Below are 19,371 nucleotides of genomic sequence, written 5' to 3'. Positions count from 1 at the left end.
CGAAATAAGACAACAGCTTACAAATGTATAATTGTACATGTGCTAAAATAACCCATTGTTAATACCAGTTGAATTATCTGGAGTTAAATCCGGATTAAATTTCTACATGTGTTAAAAATAAATCAAAAAATATATTTTTTATCTGTAACTTAAGAACAAATAAGAAAAATTGATGACGGTAAAAGGTTATATTTGAAAAGGCAAAAATTTAAAATATTTTTTTGCCCATAATTTAAAGATAAAAAAGAAAAATTGATAATGGTAGAAAAAAATATTAAAAAGGACAAAATAATAATTTTACAAAGATAACGAATATTCCTAATATTTCACTAATAGTAGAATTTAAATCTAGTATATTTAAAATAATTTGGAATGTTTAAAAATTAATTTTTATATTATTTTTTTAAAATGGGTAAATAAAAAAACTCAGAAATTTTTTTAGAAATATACAAGCAATCTTCCCTAATTCAAAAGTGTAAGTTAATAGATAAACAATCAATCTTAAAAGGGTATTTTTTGCATTTAGCCCCCGACAATTTTTTTTTAAAAAAATAGTCCCATCAAATTTTAATTTGCAAAAATGGTCCTTCTCCTGCCACGCAGGTACCACGCAAGCGCCCCGTGGGCCCAGCTTGGATGGCAAGTTGAACACGATGAATGACTCACCGTGTTTTATATTTATATTCCTTTTCTTCTTTTAGAGATGTCAACGGGTCGGGTTTGGAGCGGGTTTTTAAAAACCCGAACTCGAATCCGAAAATCAAATTAAAATCCGAATACGAATCCGAACCCAACGAATTTTAAAAATCCATACCCATATAACTTTAATATATGGATATGGATATGGATTTTTAAAATCCGCCAAGTTCGGATTCGGGTTCAGGTTTTAATTTGATTTTCGGATTCGGTTTCAGATTTTTGAAAACCCGATCCAAACCTGACCTGTTGATATCCCTAAAAGAGAAGAAAAGGAATATAAACATGAAACACGGTGAATCATTCACCGTGTTTGAACACGATGAATGATTCATCTCATTCAACTTGCCAACCAACCTCCAGCCCGCCTACGTGGCGCTTGCGTAGCGCCTGCGTGGCAGGAGTATGGTCATTTTTATAATTATAAATTTGTTGGGACTAATTTTAAAATACAATTTTTTTAGAAGGCCATTTGCAAAAAAAGCCCATCTTAAAAACAATCTGTTCATTCATTTTTCTCTCTCTCGCAAAAATTCCAAAAAGGATTCACTTCTTCTATTTTTGCATCTCTCGTTTTACGCACGAACCGATCAAGGCCTAATATGGAAATGTGATGGTCATAAACAGCCCCTTAAATATTGAGGGAATTTGGGAAGTCCGGACTCTGGAAATGCTTAGTAGCTCCCCTCTTGATTCAATACTATAGAATGTTAGTCCAAACCATCAGTGAAGAAGCATCAATCTAACGCTTCTCCCATGACGATTACTACTGTTATTTTATAGTACAAACAAGTTAGCTTAAAAGTGCCTTACGATTTTTTTTTTTTCTTTGAAAATATCGAAGGGGATGAGTTTAGCTACACATTAAAACAACTTAAAATTTTCGTAGTTTTGGCACAAGAATAAGATTTTGCTTCCTATGCACTGTCAATCCGCTCGACTCACTCATGTCCAATAACTCCGTTTTCATACCATGAGGCAACTCCCAGTCGAAATGGTACAACAAATTCGCAAGAACTAACTCGACGACGGATACAGCGAAATTGATCCCCGGACAACCTCTCCTTCCCGAACCAAACGGTATGAATTCGAAGTACTGTCCTCTGAAATCAATAGGGCTGTTCGTAAACCTCTCGGGCCAAAACTCCTCCGCCCTCTCCCACAACTTAGGGTCCCTTCCGATAGCCCAAGCGTTGATTATAACCCTTGTCTTGGCGGGAATGTTGAAGCCCTCTAGTTGAGTATCTTCAATCGTCTCTCGCGGCACAAGTAACGGTGCTGGAGCGTGTAGCCTCAGGGTCTCCTTGATCACATTCTTGAGATAGTACATTCCTTCTAAGAGCTCCTCTTCGACCTTCGGACTCGATCCGACTACTCGTCTTATCTCCTCCTGTGCTCTTTCCATTACTTTTGGGTGCTTGATCAGCTCCGCCATTACCCAATCTATTGTTGTGAATGTGGTTTCTGTGCCAGCTGCAAACATGTCCTACAAGCATAAAGACAAAAAAAATGCTTGAGATTCAACTATCAGAAAGTACAATAAAAGCACAACTAGTAGAATATTAGATATTTAAAAATATTGATTTTGAACTGAAAATTTAAGCTCACTCTATTTGAATGGAGCGAAAGGAGACTAGAAAAGAAAAATAAAACAGAAAATTATTTTGTGTTATTTGGAACGAAAGTCGATAAGTGAAAATACGAAAAATAAAGAGAAATTGACAAAATATTACCTTCAATCACGGCATATTTCTATTCTCTCTCAAAAAGGATTGATAGAAAAATTTTCCTCTTCTTTTCTCTTAATCCAAAGAACATGAGAGAAAATTTTTATTTTATTTTTTTTACTTTTCTTTTCTCTCCTATTTTCTTTATGGAAAGAAAAAAAATTATTAGAGAAAAGAAATAATTTTATATAATATCAAAGCAGAAGAATCCAAGTTTAAAATTACAAAGAATATTAAATATAAATATAAAATATTAAGGGGTAAGTGCTTCATAAAAAGTTTCTAACTTTTTTATTTAACTCTCTTAAATGGCTAATATTAAAAATATTCTTTCAAAATTTCAAAGTCTTTCAAATATATTTCTACAGTTAAATTATGTTAGGTTTAGTTTGGTATTGAGGTCTATCTGAAGCAGGAAAAAAATAAAAATATATAGAAATATACTTCTGCGTTCTTTTATGGGACCGCAGAAAATATATCATAACCGACCCATCACAATATACGAAACGTAATATTATGTACGAAAACAATTAGAATATTTTCCCATCGTACTTTTTCACCGCACGCAATCCCATGGGAATAATCCTTATTTCTATAAAATTCCCATTTTACCATTCACTACAACAAAAACGGTCTATAGCGACACTTTTAAATGTAGGTACATGTCAAAAAAGTGCTGCTCGCTAAAATTACCGACACTTTTAAAAAGTGTTGCTATATGTGGGGTCGCTAGGTATATAGTGACAGTTAAAGAGTGTTGCTATAATCTAAAAGAGTGCTGCTAATTTATCAACACTTATTTAAGCATTTAGCAACCGCCGAAACTCTATCTCGTTGGCTGCGGTGGCGGAGGAGGACAACAGGAAAGACTCTTCGTTTAGAATTTCAGTGGATTGAGTGAAGAGAGAAAAAAATATGGTAATTAATTTTTCTTTTTTTTTTTCTTTTCTGTTTGTAATTGGGCCAAATGGACTGGGTGTGGTGGGTTGAGTAGAGTAATCTTTTATTTTTGGTTGTATCGGGCTTTATATTTAGGCATTAGTAGATATTTTTTTTAAGTTTTAGGATAAATAGGACACTTACTCAAAAGTGTCCCAAACATGTATCCCTATAACCTAATTCTGTTGTAGTGATTTTAAATATATATTTCTATCGTTACCAATTTTTCTTATTTGTCTTTAATTTAAGTGCAAAAGAAATATTTTATTATCACCAAGATATTTTTGCTATTTTTTAGCCACAATATCATGTTTAACCTGAGATGATACAGTAACGATATTTTTGAATAAGAAAAAAATATATAAAGGTATATTTGAAAACAAATAGAAATAAATAAATATTTGAGAAGTTTTAAAGGTACCTAGGCAATTATCCCTAATATTAAAAACATAGCTACCTGGCTAATTCAATGTTTAGAGAAAAGCAGGTATTTTACGCAACTAATTATATTATCATTTTAATTACCATTTGAGAGGCCAAATTAATTAACCAAATGAAGTTAATTTGCTTACCAATAGAAGAGCTTTCATATTACTCCGAGTAAGAGCAATGCCAAGGTTCTCATCCTTGTCGTTTATAGATAGCAACACGTCGACGAGGTCATCACCTTCCTCGTTCCCACTGCAGTGATCCTCCAGCACTCGCTCCAGCATCGCATCCCATTCTCTCGAGTTATCCCTCACCCTCCGATCCAACCCTCTCAGCCGATCGATCCATCCTAACCAGGGAACGAACTCTCCGATCTCCACCGTCCCCAGCAGCGCCGTCAACTCCGCTAACGTCGCTTGGATCTTCGCGGCGCCGCCGCCCTCGGCGGAGTACTTGCGACCGAACGCCACCCGGCAGATGACGTCGTTTGTGAGATTGACGACGAGCAGGCTGACGTCGACTGCTCCGGAGGAGGCGGCGACGGCAGCAGCGGCGCGGATCTTGTCGACCAGCAGCGCGGCCTCTTCTTGTCTGACGTAGCGGAAGGACTGCACGCGCTTGAGGCTGAGCAGGTGCAGGACGCAGATGCGCCGCACCTGCAGTTGGAAATATGAAAACACATGCAGTTATCGGACAGCTCAAAGTTGAAAAGAATAAATCGGGCTGCATTTATTGATTTTGCATATTAATTAAGATCGGATTTTTGAGAAACTAACAAAATTATCTCTATTCTCTGATCTCTCTTATCTTTTTTTTCTTTTTTCTTTTTTTCTCGTTTCCCTCCTCCACCATCTGCACGTCGTCGTCGTTGCACTCCTCCTCTTACCTTGCCTGCATCTTTGCTGTGGCCAATGGCGATGGCTACGGCGAGGGCTCGAGTGAGGCATGGATCGCAGAGATAAGGGCGTGGGTAGCGGTGCAGTTCGAGATAGCAGGCGGCAGGGCGCCGGAGTTGGAGGACGGAGGAGAGGAAGGAGAAGAAAGAGAAAGGAGAAGTCAATGTCTCTCTTCTTCTTCTTTTTTTTTTAAAAAAATTTTATTCTTTCTCAGTTAGTGTAATAAATGATAAAAATAATATAATATATTATAAAATAGTATAATATATAATCAAATATATGTTTTTATTGCATTTATTAAATAGTGCAATATATATTTAAAAAGTATAATATTTTTATTCTCGTTAATTAAAAAAAAAGAAAAAAATGGTCTGATTTTGTAAAAACGCAAACTGGGTCATTTTTTTATGCAAAAAAAGACCTTAGTAAATTCTAACAGTATTAAAACTTATTTTAGCGCGAAATTCACACTATTGTTGAATGATCAGACAATCTAATCTTAAAAAATTTTAATTTTATTGTCCGACCTTTTAATTTATTTACTTTAAGCTAATTAGCGACTTTTTAACTTCATTTGAATTCGGGGTTTATATTTACAAATTTAATTAATATATTTTACGTAACTCTTTATTTATTAGAGTAAACAATTAGTTTACATATATTTTTTATCTAAGGAACGGTTACATTGTTTAAATCAAATAAAATAAAAAATTATGTGCCAAAATAATTTATAGTTAGGATAAATTTTATATATTATTATTTTAAAAATAATTTAAATTTTTATAAAATAACGGTTATTTCACCTGTCTCCAGTACTCGCCGTAGGGTGAGAAGGCGACATCGCCACCGTACAAGAGAGCGTTTGGTATGCGGGCCTCGGGGCGGCTGGCGAAGGCGAGGTCGTTGGTTTTCATGGCCTGCTGGGCCGCGGGGGCCGAGGAGATGACGACGGCAGGGACGCGGCCCAGGTGGAGGAGCATGACAGGCCCGTGCTTCGCGGCGAGCGCGCGGAGGGAGCGGTGCGGGAGCGCGCCCAGCTGGTGCAGGTTGCCGATGAGCGGAAGCCTCGGCGGCGACGGAATCTGTTTAAAATTCTTCTCTGAAGCTGCTGCAGCGGCTTTTTTACGATTCCACCAGAAAACGGAGAAGGAGATGATTAAGATTGAGAGGAAAAAGGAGGCGACGTGCATTGAGTTTTGGTGGAGCAGTAACTGGAAGAGCTGAGCTAGTGGAGGCATGATTATTTACGTTTGCGGCTTTAGCTTGTGGAGTTGTAGGTGAATGAGGGGATATTAATCTACACTACCGCTTGTGATTTGTGGACACTAACTGTGGGCTCGATAGGATGCTAATATAATTGTTCAAAAGCGTTAGGTAACTAATTATTCAAAAGCGTTAGGTAAACAATCTTTGTCCATTCATTTTTCTCCATAATTAAATATACTAACAATTGTTCAAGATCTATAAAGTGCTATTAAAAAGAATAAAAATCTTTAAAAAGAAAAACTACTATAAAAATCAAAGGAAAAAAAAAATTTATTATCACTATTAGAGAAAATCCTGTGGCACCCTGTTAATTTAGAGAAATGCGCGCTAAGCCCACACTACCCAAAGCCCAAAAGGGTTGTAATATCTGCTAATCCCTTTTGGATTGTAAAATAAAAAATAATATGATGAGTACAGGAAACAAAAAGGCTCTTGAATGAAAGGGGCGGTCAGATTACAATTCTTAAGCATTGCTCATTAATTTAAAAAGAGTTAACTTAAAATTGCCCACTATGTTTAGCTGATTTTCACTTTTTAATTCCCTAATTCAAAAAAAATTACTTTATTCTCTTGCAGTTTAGCTTATTTTCACATTGGCATCCGTGGTTCAAAAAAGTTGCATTTTGCTCTTCTGTAGTTTAGCGTATTCTTTATTTTGTCACTGTGTTTTTTTCTAAATTTTTATATTTTACTCAAAAGAGCAAACTATTCCTAGACCAGGTCCAATAGACTGAGCCAATCAAATTAAACTCGACACGAAAAAGAAGCTAAGCCCAGTCGAGGGAATGGCCCGTGGAACCGGTCTAGAAGTACATAAAGAAAAGTTAAAAACAGCTTGGTCCTCCTCGGAAACCTCGTTTAAAAAGAGGTAAACCCGGTCCAGAAGATTACGCGTGAAACCGGTCTAAGAAATACATGAAACTAGCTTCACCCCTCGTTTGTAAATTATTTTCAAAATAGCATGCAGTTGAACTACAGTTTAGATAAATATTACTTTTGATATCTTTAATTCTTTTATTAAACTAAAATTCACGATATTTTTTACTATTATTTATTTCATGAAAAGTTAATGACTTCAGAGCCGAAGTTTTTTCATTTTTCCATTTGTTTGACTGAAAATATTTACATTACCATACAAAAGTTTGAAAAAAAAAATTACACGTGTATTTTTTTATTAATTTTTAATTTTTTTATATATAATTGATTTTGTTATCATCAAGTTAATTTATAGCAAACCAAATAAAAAAAATGAATATCACTTCACTCTTTTTAACATTTATCATATATCTGATTATAGTGTATTTGCAGCAAGCACCGACCCTTGATACATAGGGAAAAAATACGTACGGAAAAAAAAGAGAAGCTCCTCATTCAACCTTGTTGGACTCCTATAAATCCACCATTCAATACAGGGTTAATATTCAAATAAAAAAACTTTAAATTGAAATTTATAAACTTATGAATTGAGAACCGAAGAATTCCTGGCACAACACTTGTCGGCGGGCGAGAGGGGCGCGAGGGCGGTCGTGAGCGGACGGCGCGGGCGCGGGTGCGAGCTAGCGGCGCGAGCGGGCTCGGGCGGGCGTGGGTGCGNAAGAGCTGAGTTAGTGGAGGCATGATTACTTTCGTCTACGGCTTTTGCTTGTGTACGCAGTTGCAGGCGAAGGAGGGGAGATTAATATACACTATCACTTGTGATTTGTGGATACAAATTGTGGAAGAGGAGATATTATATGTGCAGCAACAATAACCGTAGGGCGAGAGCCATATCGAATGTTGACACTGGACTTGATAGAATGTTAATATAAATATCAAAATTTAACATTAATCATATTTATATCCATATATATAAATATATGAATTTCCGATTGCTATACACGTGGCAGTGATATATAAATATATGAATCCTCAGTTGTTATACAGGTGACAGCGAATTACTATACAGGTGGCAGTGAGGGCGGAGGCAGAAGTGCAGGCGGGGACGGGCGCGGGCAGGAGTGGGGCGTGCGGGGCGCGGCGTGGCGCGCGTGGGTGGGGCCCAGCCGGGGGAGAGAGGAGGGGGATTTCTTTTTTTTTTTACTCTCTTCTCTTAAATTTTGTTCTCTTTTATATGAAAGAAGAAAATTTATAAGTTTTTTAAATTCAATCTAATTTTTTATTTATTTTAAAAAATTTAAAATATGTAAATAATTTTTAAATAGTTTAGATTATTTGTATTAAATATAAATTTTAATTAAGCTGAATAAATAAATTATTAAAAATATATAAAACATAAGGAAAGAAATTAAACAACAAAACAAAGAAAAATTAAAAATAAAATTATAAGATAGATAAAAGAAGAATAGAGACAAAACTGTAAAAATAATAAATCATAATTTTTTTTTAATTTCTTGACTTTTTTTCATTATTTTTTATTTTATTTTATCTATTTATTTGCTTTTACGGAATAGTCCTGCCGCAACTCACGGATCCTTCACTAGTATTTATAATAAAATTTAATTTAATAATTATATATTTTAATTGACTAAAATATTGTTTACACGTTGCAAGGCGCCGTCCCATACTGGTTCAATCACTAAACAGTAAGTAAATTTCACTATAGCCTTATTAGACACAAAAACATCTTATTTGATATATCCTATATCCTCTTGATTTGCCTAGTAAACCTGGACCTTCAAATCATTTTTACGGTACAATAAATCACTTCTAAGATAAACTATATTATCCTACCAAATCATATATACTAAAACTTTTTAAAAAGTAAAAAATCAAACTAACTCTTAATCAGACAAGAAAATTTTTATACGAAATAAGTTACCATTGAATAACGTACTCTGACCTCCAACAAAGCCTATATATCTCTCTCCGCCAATAGTAGTAATATAACTTTGTCAACATCACTGCTCGATAATACAAGCATCCACTGAAATAAAATAGCAGGCAAACGGGATGCAGAATACAATTATACCTCATAGAGTCACATTCATCATGAACTTACCAGAAAACAAAAGTTCATGTGATCGCATAGTGAGGACCTTCAGTTCTATAAACAAAGTAAATTACTTACAACCACAAACCCACTTAATTATTCGAAAACATTCATCAGCTGATAAAAAAAGCATGGATAAATGAGAGCTTGAACTTCATAAGGGAACAAAATCACCACGAAGCCCTGTATTAACCCGACCAGACTCGCTGGGAGGCTGCACCACCTCCTCCATTGAGCCTATCGAGCACGGCATTGAAGTCTATCGGCTGCCCACTGTCTGCCATCCTCTGCACCACGCTCGCCACCTGCTCTCTTGAATACCCCATAACCACAGCTTTCTCAATAAACTCTCCGTATGGGTGGTTTCGCATTAACTGCTGAGTCTGCACAGCTGGAACATTGTTCGCGGAATAACTATATGCAGAGTTAAAACCTTGTGCACTCACCTGAGGTGTGTAAGGTGCGGGACCCATGTAACCAGTTTTGCTCATAGGTGGTCCAAAGGAGCCCTGGCTCGATGGAGGGGGCTGTGGCCGTTGCTGTGGGATTGCGGCGTACGAAACAGGCATAGCCATACTTCCAGAGAAAGTCTCTGGATTAGGGTTTGCCGGTTGGTGAGTCTGGTAAGGTGGATAGGATGGCGGAGTTTGAGGTCTGATTTGAGTCTGTGGTGCAGATTGGTGCTGCTGTACCACCTGTGGGGGTAACTGATTAGGGTTAGGTTGTTGAGGCTGCATCACCTGCGGGGGAAATTGCTGAGAGGGCGGCTGAGGCCATTGCTGCTGGTGATATTGAGGGAAAGTCTGTGTTTGAGCCTGACTAATTACTTGGGAAGGCTGCTGAGGTGGCAGTGGGACCGGAATATCTTGAGTTTGTGGCGGCCTGGTTTGAATGTATTGTAGCTCAGGTTGCATCGGTTGGCTCTGCGGGTAGTAAGCACTCGCTTGGTTGAGAATATAACGATCCTGTTGCGGGCCCAAATGAGCGGGTATGGTCTGCTGTAAAGTCGGTTCCTTGTAGGGTTGGATTGGATCGGAAGCTCTCGGTGGGAGTGAGTGGGGTACAGTTGCCTGGCGAGATAGCACGAGGGCTAGATGTTGGTTTGATGCTTCTGGCTTGTCGTCATGCTGCTTCTTTGGCTCAGATGCTGATGGTGGTGCAATGGCCTCTTCAGTCTTTTGAGCAGATTCCTTGTGTGCGAGTTGGAGTTTGGCTAGTTCCTTCTGGGTTTCAGCAATTTCTTGCTTGTCCCTCAGGATCTGGATGGACCTGTGAACCTGGTATCCAAAGGTATAGAATCAAGAGATGTTAATTCACATCCCTTAAAAATCTAAATGAGGGAAAGAAAAGTTTAGTCAGTAAAGATGACACAAACTTCTTTACAGAACATAAATTAGTAATTTCTAAAGAACTAGATCAAGCTCATAATTTTCGTCTAAGTATAGTTTTTGGCTTGTAGGCCTATAAATCTTGATACTGGAACTAATAAGGCTATTGGCCTTTACAAGCATACCACGGAAGGAAACCTTCAATGAAAGACATAGCTGGAAGTTCTTTTAGTTACACAAGCACACAGAATATGATTATTTTACAACAACAAAGCGAAAAGCTTTTAATAGTTCAATGCATTTATACTTGTACAAAATGATTAGCAGAAAAACAATATACTAAAAGCCCAGAGTCATAACATAGTTATCGTACTATCTTCAGCTTGTATCGGCTGCAATCAAGTTTTCAATCCCTGTGAATTATATATACTAGTGTAGGCCCGCGCTTCGCGGCGGAAAATTTACGTAATTTTTAACATATTTTAAATAATATTTTTAATATTTTAATTTTTAAATCTAATTTAAAATTTTAAGCATTAAAAAATTAAATATAAAAATTATATATAGTAAATAAATATAGATTTATAAATAAAATTAGATATATATAAATTAGATTTAAAATTTAAAATTTAAAATTTATATATAAAATTTAAAATTTAAAGTTGTNAGTCTGTGGTGCAGATTGGTGCTGCTGTACCACCTGTGGGGGTAACTGATTAGGGTTAGGTTGTTGAGGCTGCATCACCTGCGGGGGAAATTGCTGAGAGGGCGGCTGAGGCCATTGCTGCTGGTGATATTGAGGGAAAGTCTGTGTTTGAGCCTGACTAATTACTTGGGAAGGCTGCTGAGGTGGCAGTGGGACCGGAATATCTTGAGTTTGTGGCGGCCTGGTTTGAATGTATTGTAGCTCAGGTTGCATCGGTTGGCTCTGCGGGTAGTAAGCACTCGCTTGGTTGAGAATATAACGATCCTGTTGCGGGCCCAAATGAGCGGGTATGGTCTGCTGTAAAGTCGGTTCCTTGTAGGGTTGGATTGGATCGGAAGCTCTCGGTGGGAGTGAGTGGGGTACAGTTGCCTGGCGAGATAGCACGAGGGCTAGATGTTGGTTTGATGCTTCTGGCTTGTCGTCATGCTGCTTCTTCGGCTCAGATGCTGATGGTGGTGCAATGGCCTCTTCAGTCTTTTGAGCAGATTCCTTGTGTGCGAGTTGGAGTTTGGCTAGTTCCTTCTGGGTTTCAGCAATTTCTTGCTTGTCCCTCAGGATCTGGATGGACCTGTGAACCTGGTATCCAAAGGTATAGAATCAAGAGATGTTAATTCACATCCCTTAAAAATCTAAATGAGGGAAAGAAAAGTTTAGTCAGTAAAGATGACACAAACTTCTTTACAGAACATAAATTAGTAATTTCTAAAGAACTAGATCAAGCTCATAATTTTCGTCTAAGTATAATTTTTGGCTTGTAGGCCTATAAATCTTGATACTGGAACTAATAAGGCTATTGGCCTTTACAAGCATACCAAGGAAGGAAACCTTCAATGAAAGACATAGCTGGAAGTTCTTTTAGTTACACAAGCACACAGAATATGATTATTTTACAACAACAAAGCGAAAAGCTTTTAATAGTTCAATGCATTTATACTTGTACAAAATGATTAGCAGAAAAACAATATACTAAAAGCCCAGAGTCATAACATAGTTATCGTACTATCTTCAGCTTGTATCGGCTGCAATCAAGTGTTCAATCCCTGTGAATTATATATATATATATATATATATATAGAGAGAGAGAGAGAGAGAGAGAGAGACCAGCTACTATACTTTTATGAGTACAAGCCTCTTTGTACTTGTAAGTTTTTGGCCGTTAGATCTACTCATTTGATTATTTCCACACATTAGATTATACTATTCAACCAACTAACTCAACCCTAAGAGACCACCATCATCCTAACCGGGGATCACTATCATTCTAACCGCACATATCTTCATCCAATGGCCGAAAACTCATGAGTACAAAGAGGCTTATACTCATAAGAGGATAGTAGCTCTAGCCTACACACACACAAACACACACACACACACACACACATGTATAAATACAAATATATAGTCCAGCTGGAGTGCTCTTAGAAGCACCAAGGTATTGGTGCTATAGCCTCATTTTGGCCATTGATAAACCCTAGCAGCCACTGAATCATGCACAATGGTGGGCCCTACAAATAATCACAACAATGACCAAAAGAGTCGATCCAAAGGCTAAAAACTTATAATACGCCACGAATGTTTCGTGCATTTTAAACATATCTCACGCTTATATATATATATATACTATATATTACCAGAGAGAGAGAGCAGAGCAGAAGAGACCGGAGAGAGAGAGTAATGCTAAAGTACGGAAAGCTTTCGTACTCAGAAGTTGTTTCGATGATAAAGCGTCTAAATCGATGATCTATATGCTTAAACATGATCTAACACATTTGAAATACCTAGAAACTGAATTTTGCAATTTTTTAAAATATATAGTCCAGCAAGTGAGTATACAATAAACGGTCAAAGTCGAAAGATCTCCTAAAATAGAACATCGGGTTCTCCAATTTAAGATCAGAGTTATTGATCTCGATATATATATTTTCAATAATATAATCCGAGTGAAATTTGCTGGTTCTCCATTAGCTCCTTTAAATGCTACAGCCAACCAATAATACTAGCAATGTTTTTCACTTGATAAGATATGCAAACCCACCATGATGTAAATGTACTACCAGAGCAAACAGAGCAAAGGTTATCTGCATAACGACCAAAATGTGCAGGGATTCCTATGCACGCTGTAATATGTCTGCTGATCTTTAATTCTTTATCCAAATCAGGATCAACAATTGCAAACAAGATGTTATTCGAAAACAGTGATAAGTAACTACACGATTATTTCATGGCATACAAAACATCACTTGAAGTTAAAAGGAGGAGACGATCAAGATAGAGAAGGGGACATTCAAGATTGTATTTACCATGATCTACCACTAAAATATATTCAGTAGAGGAAAGATATCAAAGACATTAAGAAATAGAGTGATGTTGAGTTGACAAATGCACTGTATAATCATATAAAATAAGTCTATTTTCTGCATAGAAATCTGCACGAAAGAACAGAGCTTCATAGAAGACTACTAGAATTCATGTGTAAATGATACAACCGTATCAGCAAGAGTCCAAACCTAACTAAACTGATAGCACATGGAAAAAACTAAAAAATAGACATGTGATAGGATAGTACCCTATTCTCTCCCTAAAGAATGAAAACTTGACATTGTTAATTCTTATTCAAACAAATAGGTTTAGCTCGCTGTTAGTATAGTGAATTGCCAATAAGCCAATAGTGCTGAAAGGACCCAAAACAAGAAATCAGATGAAACCAAAAATCGAGAAAAAGACTGGCAAACTGATTTAATCTACAAACTTTGCATATCATCTGAAAAACAGACTATTTTCTTACACAGAAAGGGCCTACTCCAAAGCCATTTACACTTTGAATCACTTTTTCTATCGGTCCTTGCTGTACATATTATATCACAATGTCATCATGTGAAGCGGGTCTAAAAGGATATTGAATAGCAGAAAGTACATTTTCTGCATTAATATAGCACTGCCAAAATGAATGAAGAAAGTTTGCAGATTGTAGTTTCACTGTAGGAAATTCTGCTGAAAGTTACAATTTCCAGCATAATGGAAGAAAAATAAAGAGACAAGATGTAATTTCGAAGATAATTAAAGAAGTTGGAAGAAGGATAGAAGAAAAGAGATGTCTTGCAACCAAGATAAGGGACGCTATTTATTGTTTTTCACTGAAGTAAATCCTATGGATCAGCCCTTAAAATCCATTTTGTGGGGAATGTCATATATAAACAGCTCCGGACCACCAGTTTTAATTAAATAGAATTCTTATTAGCTAGGATTCCTCACAAATATTATCCTTTCAAAACTTCATCAAGTCATAATCTAGAGTTGAATGATAAAATAAGCCAGCATGCAGAATGTATCTCCAAAGCAAGCACAGCGTAAGAGAAATATACAAAAATAACAAGATATCCTTCACAGCTATTGACCAGAAGGAGAATGAACATCCAACATGCCAACGGATACCTTGTCAAATACCGGCACACTTCAAAACTAAATACATCAGCTACCCCAGAGGAGAACTTACATAGAATCTGATTTGTTTCATACTCGTAAAGTGCACATGCTTCAAACATTTAACCTTTTACTTTTTCATACAATAGCATACAGTCTAAACGTTCTTTTATTTATTTATTTATTCATTTATTTTTTCCAAATCGCATGAAGAACTCTAACATGACAAATAGAACAAATTCTTGACCAAATAACACATAAAAGATAGGGTTACAATGTGAGAAAATATATGCACTAAATATCGGCAGAAATTAGTTTTTGCATTAACGAATATCTTTAACTCTTAACTAATACAATGTTTTCCATCATCATAACACTGGGAATGCTTCTTACTGACAATCCTGATGTCTTTATCTGAATAAAAGAACAAGTAAATTATCCTAAAAGGTTAATCTTCTGATAGAGATGTTTCATAGGCCCATTTTAAATTCAAAAGAATTCAAGAAGTTCACAAGAAACAAAGAAAAGTAACAAAATGCACATTTCTTTTGTCATGCAGGAAAATTTTTTTTAACAAGGATCCTCTAGCATTCAAAAGAATGATAACTATGTTACTATTAAATCAGGAATAAACTTACTTCTTGAAGATGCTTCTCTAGAGACTTGTACTTCAGATCTGTTTCACTCTGATCCCTACTAAAATCATTTCGAAGTTCACCTATTGATCTCTCAAGCTTATAGCAGTGAATCTCCAGCTGCGACAGGCGCCCTCCAATTCCCTCAAGAGATCGGAGCAGATTATCAGCATACTTCTTCATGCACTTCTCAACAGCAGATATTATCTCCTCCTTGGAGTAATTTTCATGTTCGTATATATTTACCAATGGTCTCCCCATTCTGCTATCATGGAGATCCTGCAGAAGAATTGAAACAAGGCTGAGCTAAACATATACTCAAGCATATGTGAGATTAACCACTTGTTTAGTGCATGATTTAATTCAAGATAATTAACATAAATTAAAATAAATATAAAAAATAAAAAAAATTAGAAAAGAAAGAAAAATATGGGAGAGAGATTGCAGCTGTAATCAAATTAAGCAAGACAAGTTTGAACTGGCTTTGGCCAAGCCTTGTTTTAATGTTCAAGGACAGGCACAGTTTGAAAATTCAGTTCTTATGCAGTCCATTATCAGATCAATGCCACCACTGCCCTGGCTTCGAGCCTATTTAGAGCAACATCTCGTATCATCAAGATCATCCAAGTATTGTTCTTTTCTTAACAATATGCTCAAGCGAAACTCACAGATAAGAAGATACCATAGAAGTTGGTAAAGTTTTTGCAATCAACTGTAAACCTTGCCACAAACTTGCATAAAAGTCACAAGGCTAGTTAGTAGATAGTCTACCTTATCCATTGCAAATTGTGCTCATGTTACCCACAGCAGCCCATAGAAAAAGGTCTTTCAGACGTAAAAATAATCTTTCAGATGTAAAAATAATCTAAGATTTGGGGATTTTTCTTATGCATCTAATTCATAGTTAAAGCAAAAAAGCCAAATATATTTTAATCCCATATAGTGCAAACTGTCTGACAAGTGACAACATAAACAGTATACACACAAGATAGAGCAAGTACACAAACTAGAGTGTAAAATGCATATCTATAAAACCTAGAGAACAAAATATGCATGCACCCGCAGCATATTATTGAAAAAAAGGGGTACATTGGCCCACAAAACAGGCAGGAGCATGCACATTCTGCCATTTATATGCATAAAAGGTCCTGCAAGCATAAACATAACATTTAAATAGTTTTTAAAAGTTTCTTAAAAGATTTAAGAAGTAACGATTTAGTTAATTGTGAAAATCCATTTGTTAAAAACAACAAGAAGGATATGTCATGGTTTGGTAAGATTATCAGGCATAAATGAAACTCGGGCTTTTGTTTGGTTTACCAAGCAAGGGTTTGCAGATATATATATAGTTCTGGCTGAACTTGGACATATTCTCTGAACCTCAAAGGAAGGAAAAAAGAAAACCTCAACTCAGAGCATGGCATTACAATTTGCATAATGTGTTAAGTTCTATTGTTTTATGTATCCACTGTCCAATTGATTTGGAAGCATCTTATCATAAAGTGCCTGGATGGGCAAGCAATATGAGGAACCGAGACAAAGGGATTGTCTAAATTTAAACTTGAAACTCACACTGCATGAGGTTTGCCTAATTTTAGCCTAGAAACAAAGGTATTTCCTGGTAAGAAGTCAAAACATTTTCTAGCCACCCAAAAAAGGCTTAAATGCATCGTATTTCCAAACAAATTGGTTGAATAGCACTGCACCTTTGAGTTTTTAAGAAAACAAAAAAATAGCTGCTTGAATATTGAACAATAATCACTTTTTTTAGGTCCCTTTTGTCCCTTTTGTCAATATTCCATTAAGAATATAAAACATTTACACCCTTCATTTCTTCTTTCTCTCTTCATCTCTCTAATTGTTACTCATTTGCACCCAAAATGTGAACCAAAGAAAGCAAAGGCACAAAAATAGAAGAGGAGAGAGTTTCTGGTGGGGTCCGGCTATTCTACTGGAGGATTCGGTGTTGATGGCTAAAAAGCAATTTGGAGTTAGATCACAAAGAGGTAAAAAGGTACTTTTGCAATTAATTCGAGTAATCCTCTGGGAAATCTAAGGGAGTGATTGAGGCTTAAAGAATGAGGAAATAAATGATTTTTTACCGATTTTCATGGAGGTATTTCATGTCTTCCCATAAATTGAATTCTCAACTTTGTAGTATAATCTAACAATATCCATTTCCTAAATGAAAATGTTAAAGATTTGCGACATATATATATATATATATATATATATATATATATATATACTTACGCAAAAGGAAGCTAATATAAACACTTTAGGTCATAAATGGTTCCTTCACCGAATGGTAGATGAAACACCAAATTAAATAATAGTGTGGTACCAAAAGTATCTCAAAGAACGATAGCTGACCATGGCATGCAATACGTTCAAACGGAAATCAGTAAAACTGAATACAGAGCCTTAAAGCATGTTGAAGACTAATGACACTCTAATACTGAAATATCATTCCCAGAGCGCCAAAAGTGCAAAAATCTTTTCCAAATCACAATTTCCCCATCGTAAATTTTCTTTTTCCGCTAAAGATACAATGAATCCTAGATGTACTATGCATTAAATGAGATCATTATTGCTAATTCTGAAAAAAAAATCCAATTACGACTAGTACGGACATGACGAATCCCAAATTCATCAAAAAACCGACCAAATCCCTAATCTGAGATCAGAACAATCATCTCAAGCGATCTAAACCCCAACCTGGCACAAAGGATCGAATTTAAACCGGCAGTAAACTCAGTAAACAAACGAATCAAAAGGATCGAAGAGGAGAGAGAGGAGGCGATACCTTTCCCGAGGGATCCAATCGCTTCCCGTTGGAGGGATCGTTGCTCGCGTAGTCGTCGTAGGCGCCGAGCACGTCGTCGGAGCCGAAGTCGAAGGATCGGGAGCCCGATGGGGCTCGCCCTGAGGATCCACTCGACGCCATGGCGAAATCGATCGGAGAACTAGGGTTAGGGTTTTGATCTCTCCTTTTCGCTTCTTTTCTTTTTTTTCCCCCTTTTTCACTTTCTCGTTGGCCGGAGGAAGAAGATGAGGAGGAGACCGAAAGTTACTTCGGATGCTGGACATCATACATTATTATTATTATATTATTATATTATTATATTATTATTATAAAATAAAAACGAACAAAATGTCTGTGTAGCCCCTCAACTATAGCACGTTCAGAAATTCCCACAAACTATTTTCCTTGGTAAATTGAACCATTAGTCCCTGAACTCAGCCACGTTTTATTCTGGTTCTCGTACTTTTAATTAATTCCAACATTAATAGTCCTAGTACTTCTAAAAAAGTTTTCTTTTAATCCCCAAAAAAGCAAATAAACTCGGTGCAACAGTAGTTGTTAACTCTTTAGAAATAAGAAATTAAATTAACTTTTTAACTTTTTGGATTGTGACCGCCTAAACTTTCAAATTTAAATAAAAACTAAGTAATTTTGGTCAAATAAATTTAAACATGAGCACAACTTTATTTTTTCTAAACAAAAATTAAAATTTTAGCAAAAAATAAAAAAATTTTGATCAAATTAATCAATAATCTTATCAAAAGTCTAGATTACTTTATAGAATTGAATAGTTAATTATTAAAAAATAAATTAGCTTTTGAATTTACCAAAATTTTTATTGTACAAACTAAGTTTCTCAAATGAAAAAATTATAAGAGGGCCTATTTCATAAATAGTAAAAAGTGGGCCTTGATGCAACTTTTATACAGTTTTGCTAAGGGTGTAAACAAGCCGAACACGAGCGAACTAGGGTCGGCTCGTGTTCGCTCGTTTAATAAATGAGCCGAACACGAGCTGATTCGTTAAAGTATCGAGCCAAAAAATTCAGTTCGTGTTCGGTTCGTTAATAAACGAGCCGAACACGAGTTGGCTCACGACCTGGCCAACGAATAATAAGTTAAAAAGATTAGATTGAATATATATAAAAAATAAATTTATAAAATCTTATCCATTAAATTTTGATCTACTAGTTGAAACTTTATATATAAATGTTTTTTTATATAATTAAGCTCCTTATATTTTTATTTTGCTAAAAATTAAATAATAAATATATATATTATATATATAATTATTTATTTATATATAAATATATATTAAATAAATTATATAAATATAAAATATATGTATTCGAGCTGTTATCGAGCTAAATAACGAGTGAGCTGACCCCAGCTTGTGTTCGGCTCGTTTAATAAACGAGCGAAAAATTCGGCTCATGTTCGGCTCGTTTACTAAACAAACGATTCGATCTCAAGCTCATATCAAGCCACCGAACACGGAGCTGGCTCCGAACAGCGAGCTGATTAGCCACCCCTAG

The 19,371-nt window shown here is 35.9% G+C and overlaps 2 protein-coding genes across 3 annotated transcripts; both read right to left on the bottom strand.

Annotated features, from left to right (window-relative positions):
• Positions 1,490-7,708, bottom strand: LOC109717792 (cytochrome P450 71A1-like). Of its 2 annotated transcripts, XM_020243713.1 has the most exons (4): positions 7,558-7,708; positions 5,491-5,912; positions 3,935-4,447; positions 1,490-2,182 (listed from the first exon to the last, which is right to left on the bottom strand). In XM_020243713.1, exons 1-4 carry the CDS (start codon positions 7,568-7,570, stop codon positions 1,571-1,573), a joined length of 1,560 nt encoding a protein of 519 aa, XP_020099302.1. In that variant the 5' UTR covers positions 7,571-7,708; the 3' UTR covers positions 1,490-1,570. The 2 variants fall into 2 exon arrangements, with proteins under 2 accessions (XP_020099302.1, XP_020099303.1); XM_020243714.1 differs by lacking the exon at positions 7,558-7,708 and having other exon boundaries at positions 5,491-5,940.
• Positions 8,832-18,112, bottom strand: LOC109717366 (chromatin modification-related protein eaf-1-like). Its single transcript, XM_020243115.1, has 3 exons — positions 17,838-18,112; positions 15,035-15,310; positions 8,832-10,219 (listed from the first exon to the last, which is right to left on the bottom strand). Exons 1-3 carry the CDS (start codon positions 17,976-17,978, stop codon positions 9,131-9,133), a joined length of 1,506 nt encoding a protein of 501 aa, XP_020098704.1. The 5' UTR covers positions 17,979-18,112; the 3' UTR covers positions 8,832-9,130.

Source organism: Ananas comosus, linkage group 11 (genome assembly GCF_001540865.1).
Source record: "Ananas comosus cultivar F153 linkage group 11, ASM154086v1, whole genome shotgun sequence".
In the NCBI taxonomy this organism is placed as follows: Eukaryota; Viridiplantae; Streptophyta; class Magnoliopsida; order Poales; family Bromeliaceae; genus Ananas; species Ananas comosus.
Note: the sequence above shows the minus strand (reverse complement) of the source record. Positions and strands in the feature narration are given on the sequence as shown.